The following is a 23975-nucleotide window of genomic DNA, read 5'->3' as shown; positions in this document are numbered from 1 at the left end:
AGGTGTGCATCAGCATGTCATTGAACTTTAAGTGGCCAGAGTACAGATGCTCTTTAAGGTGTTGCACTTGTGCTGTTTTCATTTTGCATGCTGATAACTCATATTTTGAAAGATTTTCAGTGACAAATATTAATGCATGTAATTTGATTATTTGCCATCAGTAAGGAAAGCAATGGTTGAACTTGCTAAAAATTTGAAGTGCCATGTCATTACAGGTTGAGCTTGCTGGATGCAGGGGCATTTGGACAGTCTATTATAAAGGTTCTAAGAATCAAACGACCGATGCAGTAGGGTCTATACAGAATGCAGATGAGGAGTTTCATGCATATCTTATCATCAGCTTGGAATCGAGAACAATGGTGTGTCTTTTGGTACCTGATTTTCGACATAGTTGCATATGAGTTTGATAAGAATTAGTTTTACTTTATCTAAAAACAAAAGTATACAAATTGTACTTTGCTAGATAAGTCAAAGAGGTGTAATTTTTGAAAGGTTTTCAACAAAACAATTGAGAAATTTCTGCTCTACTTCAGCAACAGATACATGTGAACTCATTGTAGAGGATTGATAAAGTTCTCTTTGCATTTAATCTTGATTTATGATAGCCATTCTGACAAGCCAAACAAGTTTTGTATGTAACAATGTTTGGATGATTAGCTCAAACACAATGTGACCCCTCATGTGTGATGCCTTTTGGAAAGTGGGAAGATTGTAACAATGCATGTTTGAATGATGAAGTCAGCATACTATTGAAACTGTGACAAGCTGAACCTTTGTCTGTTTAGTAAATGCTGTCCCTCTTTGAACTTCCTGCCTTTCCCTCACCTTCCTCCCCCTGAGCGTTCGGCCTTTTTGTCCATTCCTTATCCCTGGCCTGCCAGCCTCCTCACCCTCCCTCTCCTCCTTGACTTTTCTCTTCCCCAGCTGCCTTTTCTCCTCTTCTTCCCTTCAAGCCCTACTTTCCTCCCCTTCTTTCCTAGTAGTGCCTGGTGTCAATAGCATGCATCTGTGCCGATGCTGTCTGACCATGCATCTCAACGCTCTGTCTTGTTCCTGCATTCCACTTCTCATGATTAATAAGCAGCAACAAGAAGAATTTGTAAATTGCAGCAGGGCATATCTTGTTTGGCATAGGCTAGGGTTGTCCATCTCCAAGAGACCAGTCAACCCATCCGATCCGTCCCATCCAGTACGACCAGTCCGATCCCGTCCAGAGGTGTCCAATGGCTTCACTGCGCCTGTCAACGATGTCCCACCATCCGAGGTCAAACTGGCCATTTGGCGACTGTTTTCTGCACTTTTTGCTCCCATTTTCTCCACTGGCTCTTACTTGTCTACCACCTAGTCTCCTCCAACAGCTCTCGTCTTCTCTCTCTCTCTCCCTCTCTCACACACACACACACACACACACACAATCCCGACCCGCCCTGCACACACCCACCCGCACACACCCCCCCCCCCCCCCCCCCCCCCACCCCGCAAAAAAAAGAAACACCGAAGTCAAATCCAACATTAAGTGTGGACTTCAAATTGTATGTACAATTTTTTTTCTCATTGGTCCAAGATTTATGAGTCTCATTATTACTGTACTAGAATCAGACTGTTCTAATCGGATGCCATCGGACGTGACAACCCTAGCATAGGTCGAATATGTACAAATTTTTTCTTGTCGGTCCAATATTTATGAGTCTCATTATTACTGTACTAGTATCAGACTGTACTAATTGGATGCCATTGGACATGACAACCCTGGCATAGGTTGAACTGTGTCTGCAAATCTCAGCTAATAGCAGCCAATAAAGCAGATGAAACAGTAATTGTAAGTAGAGGGAGTAATAATTAATGGTGATCTCTTGGAGCTAGGACTTATGACAAGTGACAGTGCCGTTAGGAAGGTTGGGGTTGCAAAAAATAGATCAAGAATGCTGGTGGACTAATGGCACAGAAGAAGTCCTCTGAACCATTACCTTACTGCTTGCATCTAAAAGGAAGCAGATTGTTGATCCAATGTGCTGTTTGATTCAGTTGGTATTTGTATCCAAGCCAATTCTCTGTAGAGCTCTTCTTGTCACTGTTTAGAGTGCAAATTAATATGTGGGCCTTTCTGCTCTCCCTTTTGTGGGCAACATGATTCCTCCTGCAGAGTAAGACTGCACTCCTAGCTGAAATAGTGAAAATGTATAGATTTCCAAAAGGAGGTAGGAGAGTATTGTGCACTTTCTAAAATTAAAGCATTGAGAATGTTGATACTCGTGTGTCCTACTGTTATATGGAGTTCAATATATGGAGCACATAATCAGAGAGTGTAGTGTGGAAAGAATACTTGCAGCCACCTGTATGATTATATAATTCTCCACATAAAACCCATCACTGATGAGAGGGTGGGGATGGGTCTGTCCATACAGATGTTTGAACTCAAAAGGATGCTAGGATCCCATTGTTGATTTGGAAAAATGAGATGTTCATGAAAGATCACCAAGAGAAACTTTTGGAGCCTGCCACTACAAAAAACAATAAACAAAAAAAACCAAGGCAGGGTGACTCACAAGCAGTCATGGTAGAGAGTCTCGAGCCCCTTCATGCAGAGTACTCAGATTGTCTATATTAAGTTTGCACCAACATTTTCAGTGTTTCCATGACAGTTTTAATTCTGTGTCCTTTTCTGCAAGTGAAAAATGTGGAACATTGCAACATTTTAAATGTTTGGGATTTCTGAAAGATACAGACAGCTGAAATTAGGCGTCTCTTTGTAATTTTGACAGTGCTCTTTTTTCTTGTGAAATCCAAAGCCAGTTCTTAGCTCGTACCATTTAATGATGGTATGTCAATTTTAGTGCAGACTCTAGGCTTAGGTAGCCTGACGAAGGAGTGACAGGAAAGTTCAAACGCGGATCTGTAGCTGAGAAACTGGATTGTGCAGCACGGAAGGGATACTAAAAGGTGGAGAGAATGAGAAAGGCTGAAGGCTTATGAGGAGGAGAGCAAAGAGGCTGCATGGAAGGGCCAAAGGCCTAGTGGAGGGAGGAGGAAGCCAGGCTGAGAGGGCCCAAATAGGAGTTGAGTGTGATGGGCTGAGGGGGAGTGTGTGGGAAGGACTGAAGAAGGCGGAGGAGGAGAGGAATGGGAGAGGTTTATTTGGAGGATGAGATGAGAAGGTGGGAGCAGAAAATGGAGGAGAGAGGACAGATAGGGAGCAGGAAGAGGAAGCTGGAATGGACAGTAACGATTACTGGTTTGTAGGTGGTTTTTTTCTTTTTTTTGGGGGGCGGTGAGAGGGGACCAGATTGTAGAGTTGGTTTGACTGCAGGAAGCGTTAAAACATCCCCTTAGGATCCAAGCTTGCACATGAGACACAGCACAAGCCAAAAACTTAAAGGGAATGGACATTAGACTTACCTCCCAGTCATAGAGCCAAACTAACTCACCCTCGAGCTTGGGAGCTAGTAGTATGTTGGGGCATGATCATGTCCCAAGAGTTGCCATCCCATACCACCAGCCCACACCATCCTAGTGTGCGGATGCGTCGGCCTATGGGCCAAGAGTCCAAAAGTGGTGACAACACATTGATGTGCACAATAGGGCATGAGTTCTATAAATAGGAGTCCGTTGCCATAACCCTGAAGTGCCCCTATTGCATTGGCTCTACGTTGCTTTAATGACCATTGGGACCAAATGCTACTTGCGTCTATGCGGTGTCCAAGGATGCAATTTCTTCCCGTCTTATGAATCATTGCTGTTCTCAACAATGTTCTTAGGGATGAAGTGGGGAAAGTGTAATGAACATAATGATTGCCGAGTTGCCTCCACCTCTAAGTGGTTCTTCCATTTGACTTAGTACTTGGGATAAATGGTCCAATGATATGGTTTAGTCCTATAGTCAAGAACCAAATCGGGTTTGAGTGGAATGTAATGAGCTGTGTCCTAGAGTCACATTACTTAATTGGGACTATATGTTCACCCTAGGCATTCTTTCAAATGACTCACGTGGAACATTGGGTAAACTCAGATGTTCGGATGTAAATCCAACTCATAAGACACACTACTTATCTTCTTGCAAGTTTAGGAAGGACCATAATATCTCGAAGATAACTTGTAGTACTTGTTGGTAGTTATTGAATTGGAGTCCTTTGGGACTTTAAGGTAAAACCCATTGTTAGAATCTGCCAATTCTATGAACAGTGCCCAATGTTTTAGTCTTTAGTTCTTTTTCAGGTTTTAGTGTGAATGCAACTAAAGTTATAAGTTGTGTCACCACTCTTAGAGTTCAGCAAGTAGACTATTCTTTTGCTTGAGCATACTAGGTTTTAGTGTGAACGCAACCAAAGTTATAAGTTGTGTCACCACTCTTAGAGTTCAGCAAGTAGACTATTCTTTTGCTTGAGCATACTCTCATTGTCTCTCTTTTCTCTCCTCCATAGCTGGCTGTTATTTTCCAACATTTGGTGTTAGAGCAAGGTTCTACACGTGGATTCAGTTCAGCCACTATTAGCCGATGCCGCCCCGCTTAAGGTCGTGTTGCTGTCAACTAGCTCTTTACTTGAGGAAGAGAAGGACAAGCTGTTGTTGTTTTCAGCCTACGCGTAGTCCTACGCTCAATCTTGTATACAGCATGCACGTAGCCCGAGAAGCTACTGTTTTGGAGGAGCTGTTGGTGTTTCCAGCTCTGCCTCTTATTTTCTCACGTTTGCTCGCCATATTTTCAGCCTTGCCTACTATTTTCTGCAAACCCTAAGAAGTGCAAAAACCCTAATTTCTAGATTTGGGTTTTTTTGGAAATTTTTGCAATTTCCTATCCATTTTGGCCATCTCTTTTCGGATCTCAGCTCATGCTGCCCAAAATTGCAGTTTTTGTCAATTTTCACTCTTAGAGTTCAAATTAACAACCGATTCGAAGAAATTTCACAATTCCTTTGACATTCCCACAAAAAATTTTGGGCCTTTTGCTCAACTTGTAGTCCCACATGTGAATCTTCATTGGAAATGCTGACATTGCACAATTTCATTGATTTTTGGAAGAAATTTGGGGCTTTTTGTCTTAGAGGCTCCGGTATGCATCAGGAGGCAGATTCCAGCTGCTGTTCGATGTTGGGATGCACTCTGACGTGACATTATTGCAGAAATTTAAACTGTAAGGTATAAATTTCTACAATTTCTTTGAAATTTTAAGAAAAAATTTGGGGCTTCTGCTTGATACGCATTCCAAGGCAGCAAATAAGCAATACAACAACATTTAATTGTTGTTATAGTTAGATTGAGCAGAAAATTATGGAAAAATTTTGTAAATGTTGGTAAGAATCGGCATTAAGTTGCTGTTGTTTGTACTTTTGAGGGCACACATTATGAGGTAGGTGTGGTACAGGAGTGTGTTGCTGCTATTTCTTGGCTGATTGTTGATTAGGATCAAACTAGGCACACTTTTAGCATTTGTGTGACAGTTTGGTACTTGTTGCATAATCTCGAGGGAATTTTTGGTACTATGAAGAGTTGGAATGCCTCTTGTTGGAAGAGGAACAAACTCAGAAGAATGTTGCATTGCGTTTAGGAGATATGTATATGCTTTCCAAGTTCAAAGGCAAAGGAAAAGTGTCAAGCAAAATGCAAAAAATCAACAAAAGGGTGATGCTAAACAGCCATCAAATAAGGCTGTCCAAGACAGAGAAAACTCTAAAAAGAAGGGGAAATGTCATTATTGCAAGAAGCCAGGTTCTTATATTGATGAATGTTGTAAGAGATTAGCCAAAGAGAGGTAAAAGGACTCCGCTTTGGCTGTCCAAGAGACATCAGCTAGCATATCTATTGACGGTGATACTTCAGCTAACTTTGTGGAGGACTACTATGCACTTTTGACTTGGAGCTATGATTCTTGAATGGATGATTCAGCATTTATTGTTGCTGAAACACAATAAACATGGTATTTTGACAGTGAAGCTTCAAAGCACATCGCTTCTAGTAACTTTTTGGTTTTCTCTTTGCATTCATCCCCTGCTGGGAAGCGTGTTACATGTGTGAACAATAACAATTATGATATTTGTGGCATTGGGACAGTCACTATTATTGTTGCAAATGGTTTTGACTTCATGCTTCTAGATGTCTTGTTTGTGCCGGGGATTACAAAGAACTTGTTGGCTATCTTTGCTTTTAACAAGTATGGCTTTCAGGTCATCTTTGAGGATGACAAATCTATTGTCAGAGACAAGGAGATAGGTCATGCATTTAGGTTGTCTGGGACCTTGTATAAGGGTTTGTTTTTGTTCGATACGTATAATGTACAGTCTCATGATGCTCTGGCAATCACTACTCTATCACCCGCTATGCAGAATGCGGAGCGATGGGATGCCCACTATGGACATATGAGTTTTGGGAGTTTGATGACACTTCAGAGGTGTCATATGGTAGATGCATTGCCTTTGGTGGACACTCCACCTCCTCATGCATGCGAGGGATGTATTTTGGGCAAGGTCTTCAAATAGGATGGTGCAATGTGTGCTGTCCAGAAATTGCAGCTTATTCATTGTGATGTTTGTGGTCCCATGAGGACATGCACAGTTGGAGGTCATCTTTACTTTGCTACATTTATCGATGGCTACTCCCGGTATACATGGGTGTATGCATTAAAAGCAAAATCTAGTGTGTTTATGCATTTTAAATATTTTGTGGCAAAGCTTGAGGCTGAAACTTGCTTGAAAGTGCAGATACTTTGCACGGATTTGGGGGGGGGGGGGTACATGCCTTGTGCTTTGAGACATTTGCTTGATCATGGTATTACATATTAAGTCAGTGTTAGAATGACTCCTCAGCAGAATGGTGTTGTTGAAAGGAAGAATCACACTCTTATGGAGATGACTCATTGTATGCTCAAAAGCAAGGGGTTGACTCATAAATTTTGGTTAGAAGGCCTTTAGGGTGCAAATCATGTGTTGAATCGTGCACCCACTAAGGCATTGAAGATGACCACCCCCTTTGAAGCTTGGCATGGCAAGAAACCCAAGGTTGATTACTTTTGGGTGTTTGGTTACATAGCCTATGTACATGTTCTGAAAGAGTTTCGTGGGAAGCTTGATGACAAGGTTGTAAGATCCATATTTATTGGCTACAGTTCGGAAACCAAGGGCTATTACCTGTATGACCCATGCACAAATAAAGGTTTTGTGATTAGGGATGTTATATTTGCTGAAAAAGCTGCATTTTCACAAAATCAATTTCAAATGTCAGCCACCCGTGACATTAGTGATGTCTTTTAGGATCTCTTGCCACTTTCTTTGGAGTTTGTGTCTGTTGTAAATGGCCAGACAGACATAATACAACAAGCTGTTGCTGCACTACATGCACTTGAACACTAGGATATTGATGGTGGTTTGCCACATGTAGTGGAAGATGTAGTACAGCATGAAAGGACTGCTGTAAATGCAACAAAACAGTTGGGAGATGGTTGCCACAAACTCTCTAGGAGAGTGAAATGGATGTTCCTTTAGCTCAATGTACTAATTGGGAGATGGTTGCCACAAACTCTCTAGGAGAGTGAAATGGATGTTCCTTTAGCTCAATGTACTAAAAGGGCTGCTAGACATGTGGCACATGATGTAGGGGGAGCCCATTTGGACGATTTTATGGAAGTAGATGATTGTGATGAGCATGTATTTATGAGTGCATTGTTGGATGATGATGAGCCTACTTCCTTGGATGAATAGGCTTATAGTGATTTAGATTAGGCTCGTGATGCAGACACTAGGTAGTTTACTAGTGGACAATGTTTCTTTTTGGGCCATTCATACATTTCATGGCTAAGCAAGAGATAGCCTATGTGGTGACCTTGTTTTGTGAGGCTAAGTACAAGGCAGCCTTCATGGTAACAATGGATTGTGTATGGTTGCATAGATTGTTGGCTGATCTACATTTACCTTTGGAGGGTCCTACACCCATTCTTTCTGATAGTTAAAAGGGCTATTGCAGTGGCACGAAATCTTGTGTTTTATGCTCGCATGAAACATATTGAGATGCATTACCATTATGTCAGAGAGAGATGCAATGTAGGACAGATTAGCTTGATGTATGTTTCTATATAGGAAAATGTTGCAGACATTTTCACATAGGCACTACCTCTCATGAGAAGTTTGAGGCTTTTCGCAAGTCCTTAAACTTGCTACCCTTTGGTGATTGATCATTTCTATACTTTACCACATTGGCACTATAGAGAGATGTTAGAATTTGCCAATTCTATGGGCAATGCCCAATGTTTTAGTCTTTAGTTCTTTTTCAAATCTTAGTGTGTGAAGACAACTAAGGTTATAAGTTCTGTCTCCACTCTTAGAGTTAGAGTCAGTTAACTCTAGTTGAGTTAGAGCTAGGTCTATCTTAGACCTATCTTGTATCTTTCATTCTCATTCTTTCAGTTCAACAAGTTTACTCTGCTCTTTTGCTTTAGCACACTCATTCTCTCTCCTTTCTCTCCTCCATGGTTGGTTGTCATTTTCCAATACTCACATGCCATTGTGGAGCTCTTGAGGCATAGGAGTTTGGTTAGCATAAAATGTAGCATGATCTTGGGTTGTTTGATACTTGTCTTTGTAGTCCTCAAGACTTGTTGCATATCATGCAATAAGCAATCAAAAATTGCATTTCCACTTCCTTAAGCTCAACGACAAGTGGTGATTTTAGCTCATAATCATAGATCAACAGTAAAACATTGCACGATCTTGGGTTGTTTGATGCTTGTCTTTGTAATCCTCAAGACTTGTTGCATATCATGCCACAAGTCAATCAAAAATTGCATTTCCACTTCCTTAAGCTCGACGACAAGTGGTGATTTTAGCTCATAATCATAGATCAACATAAATAGGCTATAGATATTGTTGGGATGTAAAGGTCTTTTATTCACCTTCGTGTATTGTACATGTGTATTATTATGTTGTACATGTGAATGCACCCTTACGGGCCCTAAGTATAAATACATTTTATTCTTTGTGTACCAACACATTATGGGTACAATCAAATCAGCTCGTACACTCTCTGTCACTCTCACTCTCACTCACCTGCACACTTCCCCTGTTGCAAATCTTCTCACTTGCGCTAGCCGTGCACTCAACAACTGGTATTAGAGCTTCTACTAAGGTGTTCGCGCTCTTCAGAGTCCGTGTGAGACATCTCCAGTGTTTTGCCTGTGCAAAATCATCAAGTCGTCACTTCAGCTGTTCGCTTAGGTCTGGTCGCCACTGATTTCAGGCATGTGTGCGTGCTACACTCTCAGCCCTCGACAATCCAGAAACCCTAAATGTGCATAGGCGACATCAGATTCTATCACGTTTTGTGCAGGTGACAGGTTGTTTTGAACTAGGCGACAGCAAGCGACAAGTTTTCAAGTCAGCGATTGGTCATGACTAACAGGCGATTGGTTGGCGACAGGTTCCATGGCATCAACCGGCAGTTTTCTGCAAGGCGACATGTCACAACAGTAGGCTGCTGGTCAACGGGAGTAGATTCGTCACTTTCTAGGTAGTTTTCGTCATTCTTTAAAAATTTTCTTGTAAGCAGGTTCCTTGCTCTGACAGGGGTTCGCGCGTGGAAGCACAGTTTTCAGATTTGTGCAAATTTGAGCTCTGAAATTTGGGGCTTTTCTCAGATTTGATGCTGTTTATGCTTTAGAGTGACATTTGTGTCAGAAATTGCAAACATTGTGCATGTTGACCTCAATTAAATTGGGGATTTTACCAAATTTGTTGAAATTTTACTCATTCGAGTAAAATTTCCTAACATTCGACCTGGGAAAATTGGGGCTTTTCATGTATTGATGAAATTTTGCTCAGCTAAGTTAGATTGGCTGACATTTATGCACTGTTGGACTTGGACATTTGGGATTTTGTGCAGATTTCGGTAAATTTCTGCAGTATTTGCCTGTGTGGTAGAGGTTTATAACTGGTTGGGCAAGAAGAGCAATGTATTTATTGGTTTAGCTTGTGCTCTTGTAGTTCAGTGCATTTACACTTGTGTTTGTGATAAAAATGGCTGCAACTTCTTCCAGTTCTTCTAACATTAAGAGTTTGATGGAAATCAAACGATTTGATAGTTAGGGTTTTGACCTTTGGAAAGACCGTATGCTGGGCATATTGTTCTTAAAGGATTGAGGATGCTTTGTAGAAAGATAAACCTGCACAAATGTCTGATGTAGATTGGGCCCAAGTCAACAAAAGGCATTGGCTTATATAAAGATGGGTGTCACTGATGACATTTTGACAGACTTTAAGGGCTCAGATACTGGTCATGCAATATGGGAGAAATTGAAAACTACCTATGAGATCACCACACCTGTTAATCAGGTGCATTTAATGTGCAAGTTGGTGAATATGCGGCTGGATGAGTCCAAGCCTGCAGCTGAGCACTTAGAGTGCATTTACTGGTATTTTAAATTAGCTCAAGGATGCTAATTTGGATTTTGATGATAAGTTGAGGACGATCTTTCTGATCATGACAGTGCCTGATTCTTGGGAGACCTTGGTAGTCTCTCTCAGTAATAGTCCCAATCTCTCATATGATGGTGTGAGGGGTTCAATCTTGAATGAAGAAATTAGACGTAAGTCTAGTGGAGAAGGCAACAACTTAGCTTACAATGTTAGAGGTAGGGCTGAAAAGAAAAATGCAAATGCTAGACAGAGAAGCAGAAGCAAGAGTAAAGGAAAGGAAAAAAGTAATGTTACTTGCTATCAGTGTGGTCGCAAGGGCCACACGAAGCTTGATTGCAGGTACTACAAGAAGGAACAAGAGAGAAAGAAGAATACAGGAGACAACAAGAAGACGGAGGATAAGATAGATGCATCTAAGGGAGCTGAAGGCAAGGAAAAGGCCAATGCGGCCTCTAGTGTAGTCATAGAGGAGCTCTCGGATACAGAGGCTGATATACTATGTGCAATAGTTATGATGCCCTTGTATGTCACATGCAGGATATGCATATTACCAAGGCTGATGTGATTTATGCACTTTTGGTAGTTGATGATAGTGTTACTCAGACTTGGATTGTAGACTTTGGTGCCTCTTTCCATGTAACTCCTTGGTTAGAGTGTTTTGCTATGTTCAATGTAGGTAGTTATCGAAAAGCATATCTTGGAAATAACCATGCTTGCAGTATTGATGGGAGAGGCACTGTACACTTGGCTTTGGATAATGGGCAAGAGCTTGTGTTGAAAGATGTCAGATATATGCCTGGCATCAAGAAGAGTTTACTATTTGTTGGACAGCTTGACTTGCATGGTTACACTAAATTGTTTGGTGGTGGTTTGTGGAAATTGAAAAAGGGTTCCGTGCTGATTGCAAAAGGAACCAAGAAGGACACTTTGTATTGTCTGCACTGTAAAGCTTTGAATGGCAAGTTTCTTGCAGTTGCTGAAATTGGCTATCATTTGGAGTTGTGGCACAAGAGATTAGGCCATATGAGCCAGAAAGGACTTGATGTCCTTACCTCTCCGAAGAGGGTTGATGGAAAAGGCTCTAAACTTGATTTTTGTAATGACTGTCAGTTTGGAAAGCAAAGGAAAAATTCCCTTTACTTTGGTGTCTCCTCTAAGTCCAATGTCTTGGACTTAGTGCATTTTTGATATATGTAGCATGCCTATGAAATCGTTGGGTGGTGCTGCATATTTTATTTCTTTTATTGATGATTGCTCCAGGAAGATTTGGGTTTATCTATTGAAAAAGAAAAGTGAAGTGTCTGCTGTTTTTAAAGCTTTTCATGCATTTGTGACCACTCAGATAGGTAGAAAGCTGAAATGCTTGAGAGTTGATAATGGGGGTGAGTTCACATCTGCTGAGTTTAAGTCTTTTTGTGACTTGCATGGAATCAAGAGGGAGCTTACAGCTCCTTACAACCCTTCTTCAAATGGTGTGACTGAAAGATACGATAGGACTTTATGTGAGAGAGTGCGGTGCATGCTGTCCACTGCTAATCTCCCTCATGAATTTTGGGGAGAGGCACTTGGAACTGTGGTTCACATCAACAACTGGTCTCCAAATAGGTCCTTAAATAATGGCATCCTTGAGGAGGTTTGGTGTGGTAAATCGGCCTTATATGACCATTTACGGATATTTGGTTGTGATGCTTTTGTGCATGTTAGAGATGAGCTGATGAGTAAACTTGACTTGAAGTCCACCAAAGGCATTTTCATGGGCTATGGTGATGAGGGTGAATTTGGCTATAGAGTGTGGTTACCATAGAACAAGAAAATTGTTTGCAGCCGTAATGTTGTGTTTAATGAGGCAAAGTTGCTGAAAAGTACTTAAGCCTGTGAAGAATACATGAAAAAGGTCAAATTTCAGAATTTGCAGCCAACTATTGCTTTAAATGATGGGCCTCATGATGCTGTATCACAGATTGAAACTGATGATTAACCAATTATTTTTGAGCCAGATGATGATGGGCAGCAAATAGAAGCACAAGGAGGTCATGGACAACAAGATAGACTTGCTGATTATGAAAATGCAGGTTCTGGAAATGAAAATGAAGGTGCTGTACAGCATGAACAGCATGCTGAAAATGGCTTACAGCAGCCAATAAATATTGAAAATAAAATGCCTCCAGATGTAGACCCGATTGCTGAGAATGTAGATCATTGTGTACGTAGGTCTACATGCTTAAGAAGGTAGCCACATAGGTATGACCCCTCTTTGCACTATGTGACCCTTACAGATGAGGGTAAGCCTCTTACATATAAAGAGGCCAAGTTATGTAAATTCAGCAGTAAGGGGAAGCTAGCTATGCAGGAAGAGATTAAATCTTTGTATGCTAATGATACTTGGGATCTTGTGTTGTTTCCTAAAGGAAGAAAGCCTCTTCCAAACAAATGGGTTTACAAAGTAAAGATAGTTGATGGGAAGCCCAAGTACAAGCCAAGGCTGGTTGCCAAAGGATATGCACAAAAGGAAGGAATTGAATGCAAGAGGTCTTCTCAGCTGTTGTGAAGATGACCACTCTACGTGTGCTTTTTGCTCTCATTGCTATATTGGATTTAGAGCTGTACCAAATGGATGTGTAAACGGCTTTTTTGCATGGTGACACTGATGAGGGGATCTACATGAAGCAGCTTGAGGGCTTTGTAGTTCCTGGAAAAGAGCAGTTGGTGTGTAAACTAAAATGCAGCTTGTATGGGCTGAAGCAAGCACCACGGCAGTGGTACAAAAAGTTTGACACTTTTATGCTCTCTCATGGGTTTACATGCAGCCATGCAGATTATTGTTTGTACATGAAAAAGGATACAAATGACAACCCCATCATACTTATTTTGTATGTGGATGATATGCTGCTAGCTGGGAAAAGAAAGACTAGCTTGGATGCTCTCAAAGATCAGCTGAAATCAGCTTTCTTCATGAAAGATTTGGGGAATGCAGAGTGTATATTGGGTATGAGGATTCACAAGGATAGAACGTAGAAGTTGTTCTTATTATCTCAAGAGAAGTACATTGAAAAGGTACTAGGCAGATTTAACATGGCTGAAGTTGAAGCTAAGTCTCTTGGGGTGTCCTTACCTCCATATCTTAAGCTTAGTAAAGCCAACAACCCAAAAGATGACATGGAAGCCAATGCTATGAAGGGAGTCTCTTATGCATCAGCTTGTGGCTCTCTTATGTATGCTATGGTGGCTACTCGTCCTCATGCAGTGGGAGTTGTCAGCAGGTTTTTGCAAACCACATTGGGAGGCTGACAAGTGTATTCTTAGATATCTAAAGGGTACACAAAGAAAGTGTAGTTGCTATGGTCAGGGTGCACTTAATCTGCAGGGTTATTGTGATGCAAATATGACAGGTGACTTGGATACTCACAGGTCCACTAGCGGGTATGTCTTTACAGTTGCTGGTGGGCTGTCTCTTGGTGTTCTAGGTTGCAGAACATCGTAGCATTGAGTACTACTGAAGTTGAATACATATTAGCTAACTGAAGCTTGTAAGGAAGCTATATGGTTGAGTAGACTTGCAGAGGATCTCGGCATGTCTATGAGTATTCTAGTGTTAGGATGTGATAGCTAGAGTGTTGTGTATCTGGCTAAGAATGCCATGCATCATTCATGCACAAAGCATATAGATGTACGATATCACTTTATTTGCCAGATTTTGGAAGATGGTCTAATCACATTGACCAAGATCAAAACACAGGACAACCCTGCAGATGTACTCACTAAAAGTCTAAGCAAGGCTCAGCATGAGCATTGCATACGACTAGTGGGAGTTGGTTAAAGGTTCACTTCACCTGAAGGTTCTTTATTCACCTCCGTGTATTGTACACATGTATTATTATGTTGTACATGTGAATGCAGCCTTACGGGCCCTAAGTATAAATACATTTTATTCTTTGTGTACCAACACATTGTGGGTACATCCAAATCAGCTTGTACTCTCTTTGTCACTCTCACTCTCACTCACTTGGATATTTCCCTTGTTGCAAATCTTCATGCTTCCGCTAGCCACCCACTCAACAGATAGTAGCCAAACGCTTAGCATTGGTATGACCAAACTCAATCCGTGGAACAAATGACTATTTCTTAGTGGAAACCTTAAAGTTTTTGTAGATACTTGATGAAGAGACTAGCCTATTTGTCGCTTTTAGTGATCATCCTCATTGGAATGAATTGAGCCATTTTCATCAATTGGTTGATCACGTCCCAAATTTCATCATGGCCTCAATTTAGATTTGGGTAATCCTATTGCAAAGTCCGTGGAGATATTACACTTTTTATTTCGACTTTGTAAAGGATGTAACATTTGCGCTTGTTTGTGCCATTCGGCTTTATTAAGTTGACACTCCGGGCACTTATGTACATAAGACTCAACCAAAGTCTTCATGTGCAGCCAACAGAAATATTGAGTAACCAAGGCCTAAGTTTGAAGTATAGGAGGGTGTCTTGTGCTCGTTTCATCATGACACTCGTACAAATTTTTTTGCGGATATCATCATCATCAGACACACACACTTTGCCATGTTTAGATATAATCCATTTCTAATGAAATGCTTTTCCACCATTGTACTCCCATTAGTTAGCTTTAGGGTGTTGAGACCAGTAGAGCATTTTGGGCTACTAGGTCCATAGTATTCAGAAATGGCATTTGAGACCTCTAATGCCGTTTTCGAAATGTTTTCTAAACTTCGAAACTTTGAAACTCCCAAATGTGTGCTTTTGAAAAGTGTTTTGGGATTGAGCCATTTTTTGTTTTGGGTTTGTGAAAAAAAGTAAGGCCATAAACTTAGAGGAGTGGTCTTTCTTCATGCGGAAAATGGGTAGAGATGCAATCTATAGATTATAGAATGGGAGGCCACAAGATGAGGATGGCCTGGTTGTAGAATGTTTTTCAGAGGCTTGTGATATAGTGGCACCCATGCTAGCACGTATGCTCAACATAGCAATATGTGAGGGGTTTCCTATGAGTTGGTTAGACAATACGATAATCCCATTCTTTAAGAGTGCTGAATCTTTGATCCCAAGTGTTCACAGATCATCATGATTGGCCAATTATATGGATCTCTATTGGAGAATGAACTCAGTGAGTGGGATGAGATGCAGGGCAAGAGAGCACAAGGAGAGAGAGTTTTCAAATGTGGGTACATCACACTAGATCATATCCTTATATCCATAGCCATTATTGAGGAGGGTCAACCTTGAGACGAGGATCTACTATTGCTGTGTGGATTTTTGCAAAGCATTTGATACAATGCCTTGTGTACATGTATCATGTAAAGACTGTAAGATATTGGAATACTAGAGGCTATACAATGGGGTACTTATGCACTATACGAGAAACAATGATTGGCCATGTATGAGCACTTGGGGGGACTGTTAGAGAGGATTGACAATACCATAGGAGTGAACCATAAATGTCCACTTTCACCCATAACATTATTGTATGCAGATGATATTGTTCTCATTTCAAATTCACTAGAGAGATTACAGTGCCAGCTAGATGCTTTGCATACATTTTGTATAGGCAAAGACCTCACAATGGACCTTGGGAAGGCCAAACCATGCTTTTCAATATTTCAAGAGCATGGGTAACTAGATCCATGTAGTTCACATTTGGAGGAGATATTTATTTGGGAGCCACCTTCTTTGGTCCACGACGTTCTTTGAGAGGGGTAGTAGAGGCCCGTTTGGCATGTTTGACTTGGAGTAAGCCCTCCACCCCACATCCCATTGCCAAAGTAGAGTTGGGGGCAATGCCTATAGTCACAGAGGTGCTCTTTAGAGTAGTGAAGTTTTGGCATAGATTATGGGAACTCCAACACAACGGATACTTTTGATTGGCACTAAGTTCATCTATACACCTAATAGTAGAGGGTGAGAAGGCCTGTTGGTTTTCACAAATGTGTCTTTGGATGAGCCAAAAGGTTTGAATATTGATCGCCTCCCACTGTTTGACTATAGTTTTGATTGCCCTACACTTTCTCTAAGTCGATCAGAGTTGAACGAGGTGATCAAAGCTGATATTCCGAAAACTCAGACAAGGACACGAGCCCACTCATCACTCCCACTTAGATCAAGGATGGAGTTCTATTAGAGTCGCTTCTTGCGCTATTTTGATGATGGATTTGCTATTTGATCATTGCACATGGACAACCATCTCTCCCACAAAATACAAGATGCTATCAAATAGATTCAAATCTCCTCTCACAGGCTTTAGATGGAGATAGGTAGATGGACAGATGCCTCATTGGAGGATTGGATTTGCTAGCTGTATGACCGAGAACTTGAGACAACGGAATACTACATATGTAGATGTATAGTATAGTATGACATATGAGGATGGTACCACATCCTCTTTCATGATGGCTTTGGACCTCTTCACTATGTTAAAGAGTACGAGGATGAGAGTGTTGAGAAACCCTTCACCCACAATTTTGCGTTTTGCATTTTACATTTAGGTTTGCATTTTGCGTTTAGGGTTTCACAGTGGACAGCCCCAAAAAGGGGTTGGGCGCCCATAGTGGGGTGCCACCCTAGACAGCCGGTGTCCTCCCTCCGGGCGCCACCCTAGACAGTCTCTTGCCTATTTATAGGCTGCCCCTGTCACTCATTCTTCATAGATGATTCATTCAGTCCGTCACCTCTTCTCTGCAGCCTCTTCACTACCCTCATGCCCCTTCAGGAGGACATTGTGGTTTGTGGTTCGTAGTTGTCTTCATCGTCTTCCTTGTGCTACGACACCCTTGTTCCCTTGTATCACATTCACTCCATGATTCAAATCTTCATCATTTCATTCATCAGAGTTTCTTCTCTCTTCTCTTCTCTTCTCAATGTTTCCCGAGTTCACTCTGTGTTCCTCCTCGCAAACCCTATTGTCTTTCTGGTACGTCATCTTTTGACAAAGAGATGTGTGGTCTCTTCCTCTCGGAGCTCAAGAGACACATCACAATACTATTGCAAGATAGGAGGCCAGCTCACCTAGAGGGACCCATAGAGAGAGTAGTGAGAAACTTTTTCCCATAGAATCCTACAAACAATACTTGTCTATCAGAGATAGACCCCCCCCTGCTAGAAACCTTCCATTCCACGCCGTGGAGTCATTGTAGTTAGAGCCATTTTACTTCCTCGAGCATAACCACCTTGTCTAGTAGGACCATGATTGAGGAGGCCATACCATTGTTGGATTAGAGCCATCATTATGAGACATATGAGACTCACCACCAGGCATATCAGTCAAGTGGCTAGGGACCACATCATAGGTGACATCATGTGCAGATTTTGAGATCAACTACAACTTATAATCTCTTAACAGTGTAATAGTGTTAGATTAGGCCTTTTCATTCTATGGATGAGACAACACTAGGCATTCATGTTACTCTAGCATTGTCTCATTGTACATTTATTTTAGGCATTGTTTCATAGTCCACTTGCTACTCTTATGTGTCATCTTCCTTTTACTGATGAGATGATATTACACATGGATGTACTTTGGATTGTCTCATGGGGCACATTGGCCTTATGCAGACGCTAATATATCTTTCTTTCTTTCTTTCTTTCTTCTCCATACGCCCCTCCACACACACACACAGGGGGGCGTATGCACATATGCACAATTTTTAGTTGATGCTAATGCTTTATTGTAAGATGTCTAAATATCTAGTTCAAGCAAAGCTAATTTGAATTCTTATACCTACAGGTTCTTGAGACAGGGGAAACACTAGGTGAAGTGACTGAGACTGTTGATTATTACACTGAGGGAGCAACAATCATAGCAGGAAATCTGTTCAGTAGGTATTACTTCTTTTTGTCTACAACTGAACATTTCTGTAGATTTACAGCTTGCATTCTTCAGAGCACAAAGCCTTAGCTTCTCTTTTCTTTCCTAAGGCCTTGTGAACCTTCGGGTCTATTTTTAATTAAAGATCTTCACATCATTCATGTGAAACTTTCTTGCTCTTTGCGAGATGTAATAACTGGTGCTAGATATTGCAATTGATTGAATGTTTCTGACAAATGATGCTCCTAGGACTGGCAATGTTTGAGGAATTCTTAGGAGCTAGTTATACGGAATCAAAGCAGGCTATCTTCAAAGTAATCTTTGTCATGCCAACTTTTCACAAAGCAATAATATTCACCAACCACGTGTATTGAGATTCAAACATATGAGGCTTATCAAAATTACATATTGAGGTTTAAAGGAACTCTTTAAATGTGAGTATCTAGCTCTGAAAACTGTGTTACGAAAACAGTTGTCGCAAGAAATTGCATTTTTGATGGGCATATTACATGGATTTTGACGATATATATTAAGACAAGTATAACATTCTGCTCAAGTGAAAATTAAAAAAGGACAGAAGACGGGTGTCTATCTTGTTTTGGATTATTTATTAAAAAGTTTAAAAGGGTAAGCTTGAGTTGTATTTAACTTCAAAAGGAAAGTCGGTCTGAGGACTTAGAAGACAGCTTTACATTGATGGATTTGTCTTTACTTGTGGAAGCTATTGCTGCATTGGATTATGTGGTATGGTAGAAAGGGGATGGTATCAGTCTAGTTCTTTAATCCGGAACTCTTGATGGCTATGGTTTGGGTCCCTTGATGGTATCTGCTGTGCATTAATGCATGGGCACAGTATGTGACAACTCCGTGTGGTAATTCTGGAAGGTCTTTGCTCTGCTGCTGGTGTTTTTGTCTGGCACAGTATGAAGGAGGTGGTGACTGCCCTTTGGCTAGGGAATGATTGAGGTGGTCTAGCTTGCTTGCTTTTTGATGAAATAGGTAGGCAAATCTAAGGTGCTGAAGCTCCACCTATTGCTGTTTTGGAAGTTGATTACATAAGAGAGTTGAAGAAGGCTCTGAACTACTTGAAGTCCCTTTTTGGGACATCTGTAATGATATTGCTTCTTTATTTGTTCCGGGCATTGGATGGTCTATATCTGGCATTAGTTGCTCATATCATCCCTTCTCTGCAACGAGGTGGTGTGAGGACTCTAACTTCCAAGGGCTATTTGAATAGCATTGGCCTTGTGGATAGCCAGCCATTGCTGCAGAGTGACCTGTCCTTGTTGGTGAATCAAAGGAAGTGGTCTTTGTAAAACTAACCAAGACTTTATTTAAAAATAGGCCTGCTACCAAGAAGATCATCAAAATAAGACAAGTCTTGTCTTACAAAAAATTGAAATGGTAGCTTAGCAACTCTATAACTCTTCTATTTACTGAAATGTGTAAGAGGTATTGGTTTATTAAGGTGAGTTTGTAGCATTTTAAACTTTTCTGTGTGTTTATCTCTACATGTGCAGACGTCGGGTTGTGCAGGTGTATTCACGAGGTGTAAGGCTTTTAGATGGAGCATATATGACCCAAGAGCTGCGGATAGAAGTTCCTTCTTCAAATGCAGATGCAAGTGGAAAATCAGAGAGCATTTGTGTGGCCTATGCTTCTATTGTTGATCCGTATGTCCTCTTAAAGATGACAGATGGGACAGTGCAACTTGTGACTGGAGGTAAGTTGTGACCTTGATAAGAGTAATTGTTCATGAGCTTGCTTGATGTTCATCCATAATGATAGCTTTCCAGTCAAAATTTTGCTGAAGTAGAATCAAACACTATCTACTAATTTTCCATAGATATTTTGTCTCTTTATCAGTTTTTAGACTTACTTTTAGATGTTTAGAATTTGTATTGAAGAAAATAAGAAGAGAAATGTATGTGTTAATCCTTACAGGTTGGTAGAGAAATGTACATTTTAATCCTCATTGGAATCTTGAATCTGTGTAAGTCTTTTTGTAACATGACTCTGTGTGCCAGCCCTCAATCCCATTAAGGAATGTATCAACTTAATCTGGATGTTGAAATTTGTTGATGGAATCCTTTTTGTAACATGATCATCCATGGAACTTCTAAGCCCCTTTTAGGTGATATCCTTATTTCCTATGACAATAATGTCAGTAAAGCCAAGCCAAAAAAATGGACCTCCTTGCATTTTAGAGCTTCAAATATTAAGTTCTCTTGCCAAATGGATTCAGTATTGTGGCGGTCTTTCACAACCTTACAACAGAGTTTGCATGTTATGACTGCATTCCATACCCAGCAAACCTATGACTGTTTTGACAAGAAGCATAAAGTGGATGAGCTGCACCAACTTTAGCAACGACTTCTGTTTCCAAGGAAGCAAAGACAAGAAATAAGAGATCATTTTTATCATGATTGTTTGTGCAATCATGAATATGAGGAGCCATCCAATCAAGCAAATCATAAGTAGCCACATCCACCCCGATGGAATATTCCAAGTGTCTAGTTATCTCTCCTCAAGAATCCCTCCATGCTAAACCAAGGCATGCATATCACTCTCTGTACAATTGATCAGAGTGGATTTCTGTGCATTGATATATAGGTCCACCAGCCTCCAAATAGCTATAGTGTGATCCAAATCGGACCTCTTAGCCCTAAGAGAGAAGAGTCAATCCAGTGATCTCACCATCTGTAGCTAACTTATCTAGTAGGGAGAGAATTAAAAAAAACAAAAAAAAAAAAAAGGAGAGAGAGAGAGAGAGAGAGAGAGAGAGAGAGAGAGAGAGAGAAAGTTATATTGAGAGAGAAAAAACGACGCGATGATGGCGACCCGTCGATGGCGACCCGTGTGCTGTCGTGCTCTGTGTGTAGCCTGTGTGGAGATGAGCGCTGCCTAATTGCCCTGATTTAGGGCACGATTTCAGCGTTTCTTCCCTGTTCGTGGTCCCTGCATCCCTACATGAACTGCCTGCCGTTCTGGGTATCTGGCTTTTGCTGTTACGGGACCTCCAGATCTGCTGCGACCCTACTGTGAATCTGCAGGGACGACTTTGCTGAGGAGAGACAAATCGATTGCAGCAGACGGCCTTACGCCAGTGCAGTTCTGCCCTGCCCCTGTATGAACAGCCTTCTCACTGCCAGTCAGGTACAGACCTGTTGTGCGAGCAGCCCAGACTTCAGCACAGTCCCTGTGCGCCCTTCTGCAGGCCCCCAGACTTACAGGCTTAGACCTGCGGTCAAAAGGCTTGCATACAGGCATCTGCAAGGACAGAGAAATCTGATTGCAAGGACAGGTTCCCAGGAAAAGGCCTATGTGGCTTCGCCTCAATTGTTCTGGCATGCATCCTTTGCATTTTCACTTGAAATGGGGCAACTTTGCAGGACACTGCTTTTCACGTGGTAAATTGGGGCATTTTATGGCCGAATGCCCCGAAAGACAACCGTCTTCCGAGGATGCGCATGTTGTGCGGCCTAAGGATGACATGGTGCTTGATGCCCCGGCATAGGAGGCCCTTCAGCCACCTAATGTCGTGGATAAAGGCAAACAATAGGTCCTGGGTTTGGATTCCCGTAGCACTGATTGGATTGAGGCACGTCAAAAAAAAGGTAAAAAGTTGGATGCAGGCTTGGCAGATCCTGGGCCTAATGCTTCACAGGATTCCGTGCGCACGTATATGCGCAGGAAAGAAATGTTCACTTCACAGCATGCTGCGCGTACTATGGCCCCGTCTGCCCCCCGTAATCAGTCTACAAGGAAAGTCTATACAGACGGTCCCAAGGGCCCACCTGCTAAGCTGGCGTTTGATATAAAAGGTAATGTGATTACACCCTGGGATTGGCGTTATCCTCGCCCCACTCCCAAGGCAACGGATTTTCCTTCTATCTCTAAAGCAGGTCGCCAGAATTCGCTTGCAGTATTGGCTGATTTTCTGGATGAGGGTGTCTTGGATGCTCTCGCGGAAAAGGTGAAATTGAGGCAACAGGCGCCTCGTTCCTGACTTCCTTTTTTTGAAGATATATGAAGATAGCCACGTGGAATGTGCGAGGCATTTGCTCTCGCCATAAGCTTGCATGAGAACCAGTGGGATGTATTGTGTGCAATTGAGCACAAAAGTCACGGTGAAGCAGGAAAAGTTGTGGATTGTCATGGATTCCGCCTGTTTTATGCAGGGACACATGTTACGCACTATTCGGGTGTGCTGATGATTGTCCATGAGAAATACCAGCCTGTTCTTGTTAAAAATGATGTGCAGGGCCACTTTCTGGTAATCGAAGTCTTATTTGAAGGAGAGATTCTATGGTTGCTGGGCCTCTATGCTCCGAATGATCCCGCATCTCGACGCGATCTTTGGTTGACTTTGCAGGGCTCGATGTCACTTGGCCGAAGGGGGTTTTTGATGGGAGATTTCAATATGTGTGTTGACTCTTCTCAGTCCACGTCAGGGCATTCGGTAATGGATGCGTCGGAAAGCCGGGTGTGGAATTCCTTTGCTTTGCGTATACTTAAGCAAGATCTTTGGTCGTGGCTTCACCCTTCTTTTTCATGGTTTACTTTTCATTCCGTACAATATGCAACTACTTGGTCGCGGTTGGACCGAATGTATATCATGCAGGGGGATGATTTTCTTCCCGAGATGCTGGAAATGAAGGTCTTGCAGCAATATGCATTGTCGGACCATTTTCCCCTCCAGTTTGAGATGCGAGCACAACCTATTGCACCTTTTATGCAGTTGTTGGATAGGCTCCCTTTACGTTTCAACTCCTCTTATTTGAAGCATCCAATTTTTCAGGGCTATATGCAGCAATTGATTGAGAGGTTCTTATTGGACTTCGCCTCTGAGGGCTTGGCTTCATTTGCACGGCTGCTCTCTAATGTGCAGCGGGTTACTCGGCAGTATGGGATCCATCATGCCTCTCTTTGTGGGCGACGTCGACATGCAACAGAGGACTTACTGGCTTTGGTCCGTTCGTTGCTCGTAGATACCCCAGATGATGATTTTCTGCTTTCACTGGAGATGCGTTTGGCCCATCTTATTCAAGTGTTTCAGTTGAAATCTTATCAGCAGGTCAAGCTGCAAAACTTGAATGACACATTGCAAGATAGTGCCTGCCAGTCTCATAAGTTCTTTCGCGCCTTGCATGCTTCTCCTGCTCGCGAAAATATGACTAGACTCCAGGATTCGAAAGGTCGCATGGTCACTGATCCGCACACCATTGTCAATATGTGCAGAAATTATTTTATGGAACTTCTTGGTTCTTCTCCCTCGCCTTCTAGCCAGGTTACGCATGCCCGCTCGGTCTTCTATCATCTGGTCCTCCAGCAGGTTCCACTTGATATGCAAGCCACTTTGGAGGCGGATATTTGCAAGGAGGAGGTTATGGATGTTTTGTTACACCTGCCTAAGGATCAAAGTCCTGGTTGGGATGGTCTCACTAATGAATTCTTTGAGAACTCGGCCACGCAGCTGGTGAAGCCATTGGCGGTTATGTTTCAGCAGGTTTGGGAAACAGGGGTCATGCCTTCCTCATGGAAAGAAGGCCTTATCAAACTGATTCCAAAGGTCCCTTCGCCGTCAATGCTGCAACACTGGAGACCAATTTCTTTAATGGGCTCGATGTATAAAATCTTCTCCAAAGTGTTGGCGAATCGGCTTCACAAGCACCTTCCAGCTATTGTGCATCCTCTCCAATACGGTTTCATTAAGGGCCGCAACATTCTGCATAATATCTTAAATGTGCAAATGGCTATTGACTATG

General features: G+C 41.9%; 1 protein-coding gene across 5 annotated transcripts in view; it reads left to right on the top strand.

The window, feature by feature from the left end:
* Positions 1–23975, top strand: part of CPSF160 (cleavage and polyadenylation specificity factor 160) — a 172965-nt gene that overhangs the window by 100414 nt on the left and 48576 nt on the right. For all 5 annotated transcript variants that reach the window (XM_087692891.1, XM_087692892.1, XM_087692890.1 and 2 more), the window contains 3 exons: positions 216–359; positions 18127–18221; positions 19728–19930. In XM_087692891.1, the coding sequence (XP_087549017.1) occupies positions 216–359; positions 18127–18221; positions 19728–19930 (442 nt within the window). The remainder of the gene's footprint in view (positions 1–215; positions 360–18126; positions 18222–19727; positions 19931–23975) is intronic.

This window comes from Lygodium microphyllum, chromosome 14, assembly GCF_053477565.2.
Source record: "Lygodium microphyllum isolate KBCC chromosome 14, Lygodium_microphyllum_v1.1.10, whole genome shotgun sequence".
In the NCBI taxonomy this organism is placed as follows: Eukaryota; Viridiplantae; Streptophyta; class Polypodiopsida; order Schizaeales; family Lygodiaceae; genus Lygodium; species Lygodium microphyllum.
The sequence above is the reverse complement of the archived record's forward strand: the minus strand, read 5'-3'. Positions and strand labels throughout refer to the sequence as shown.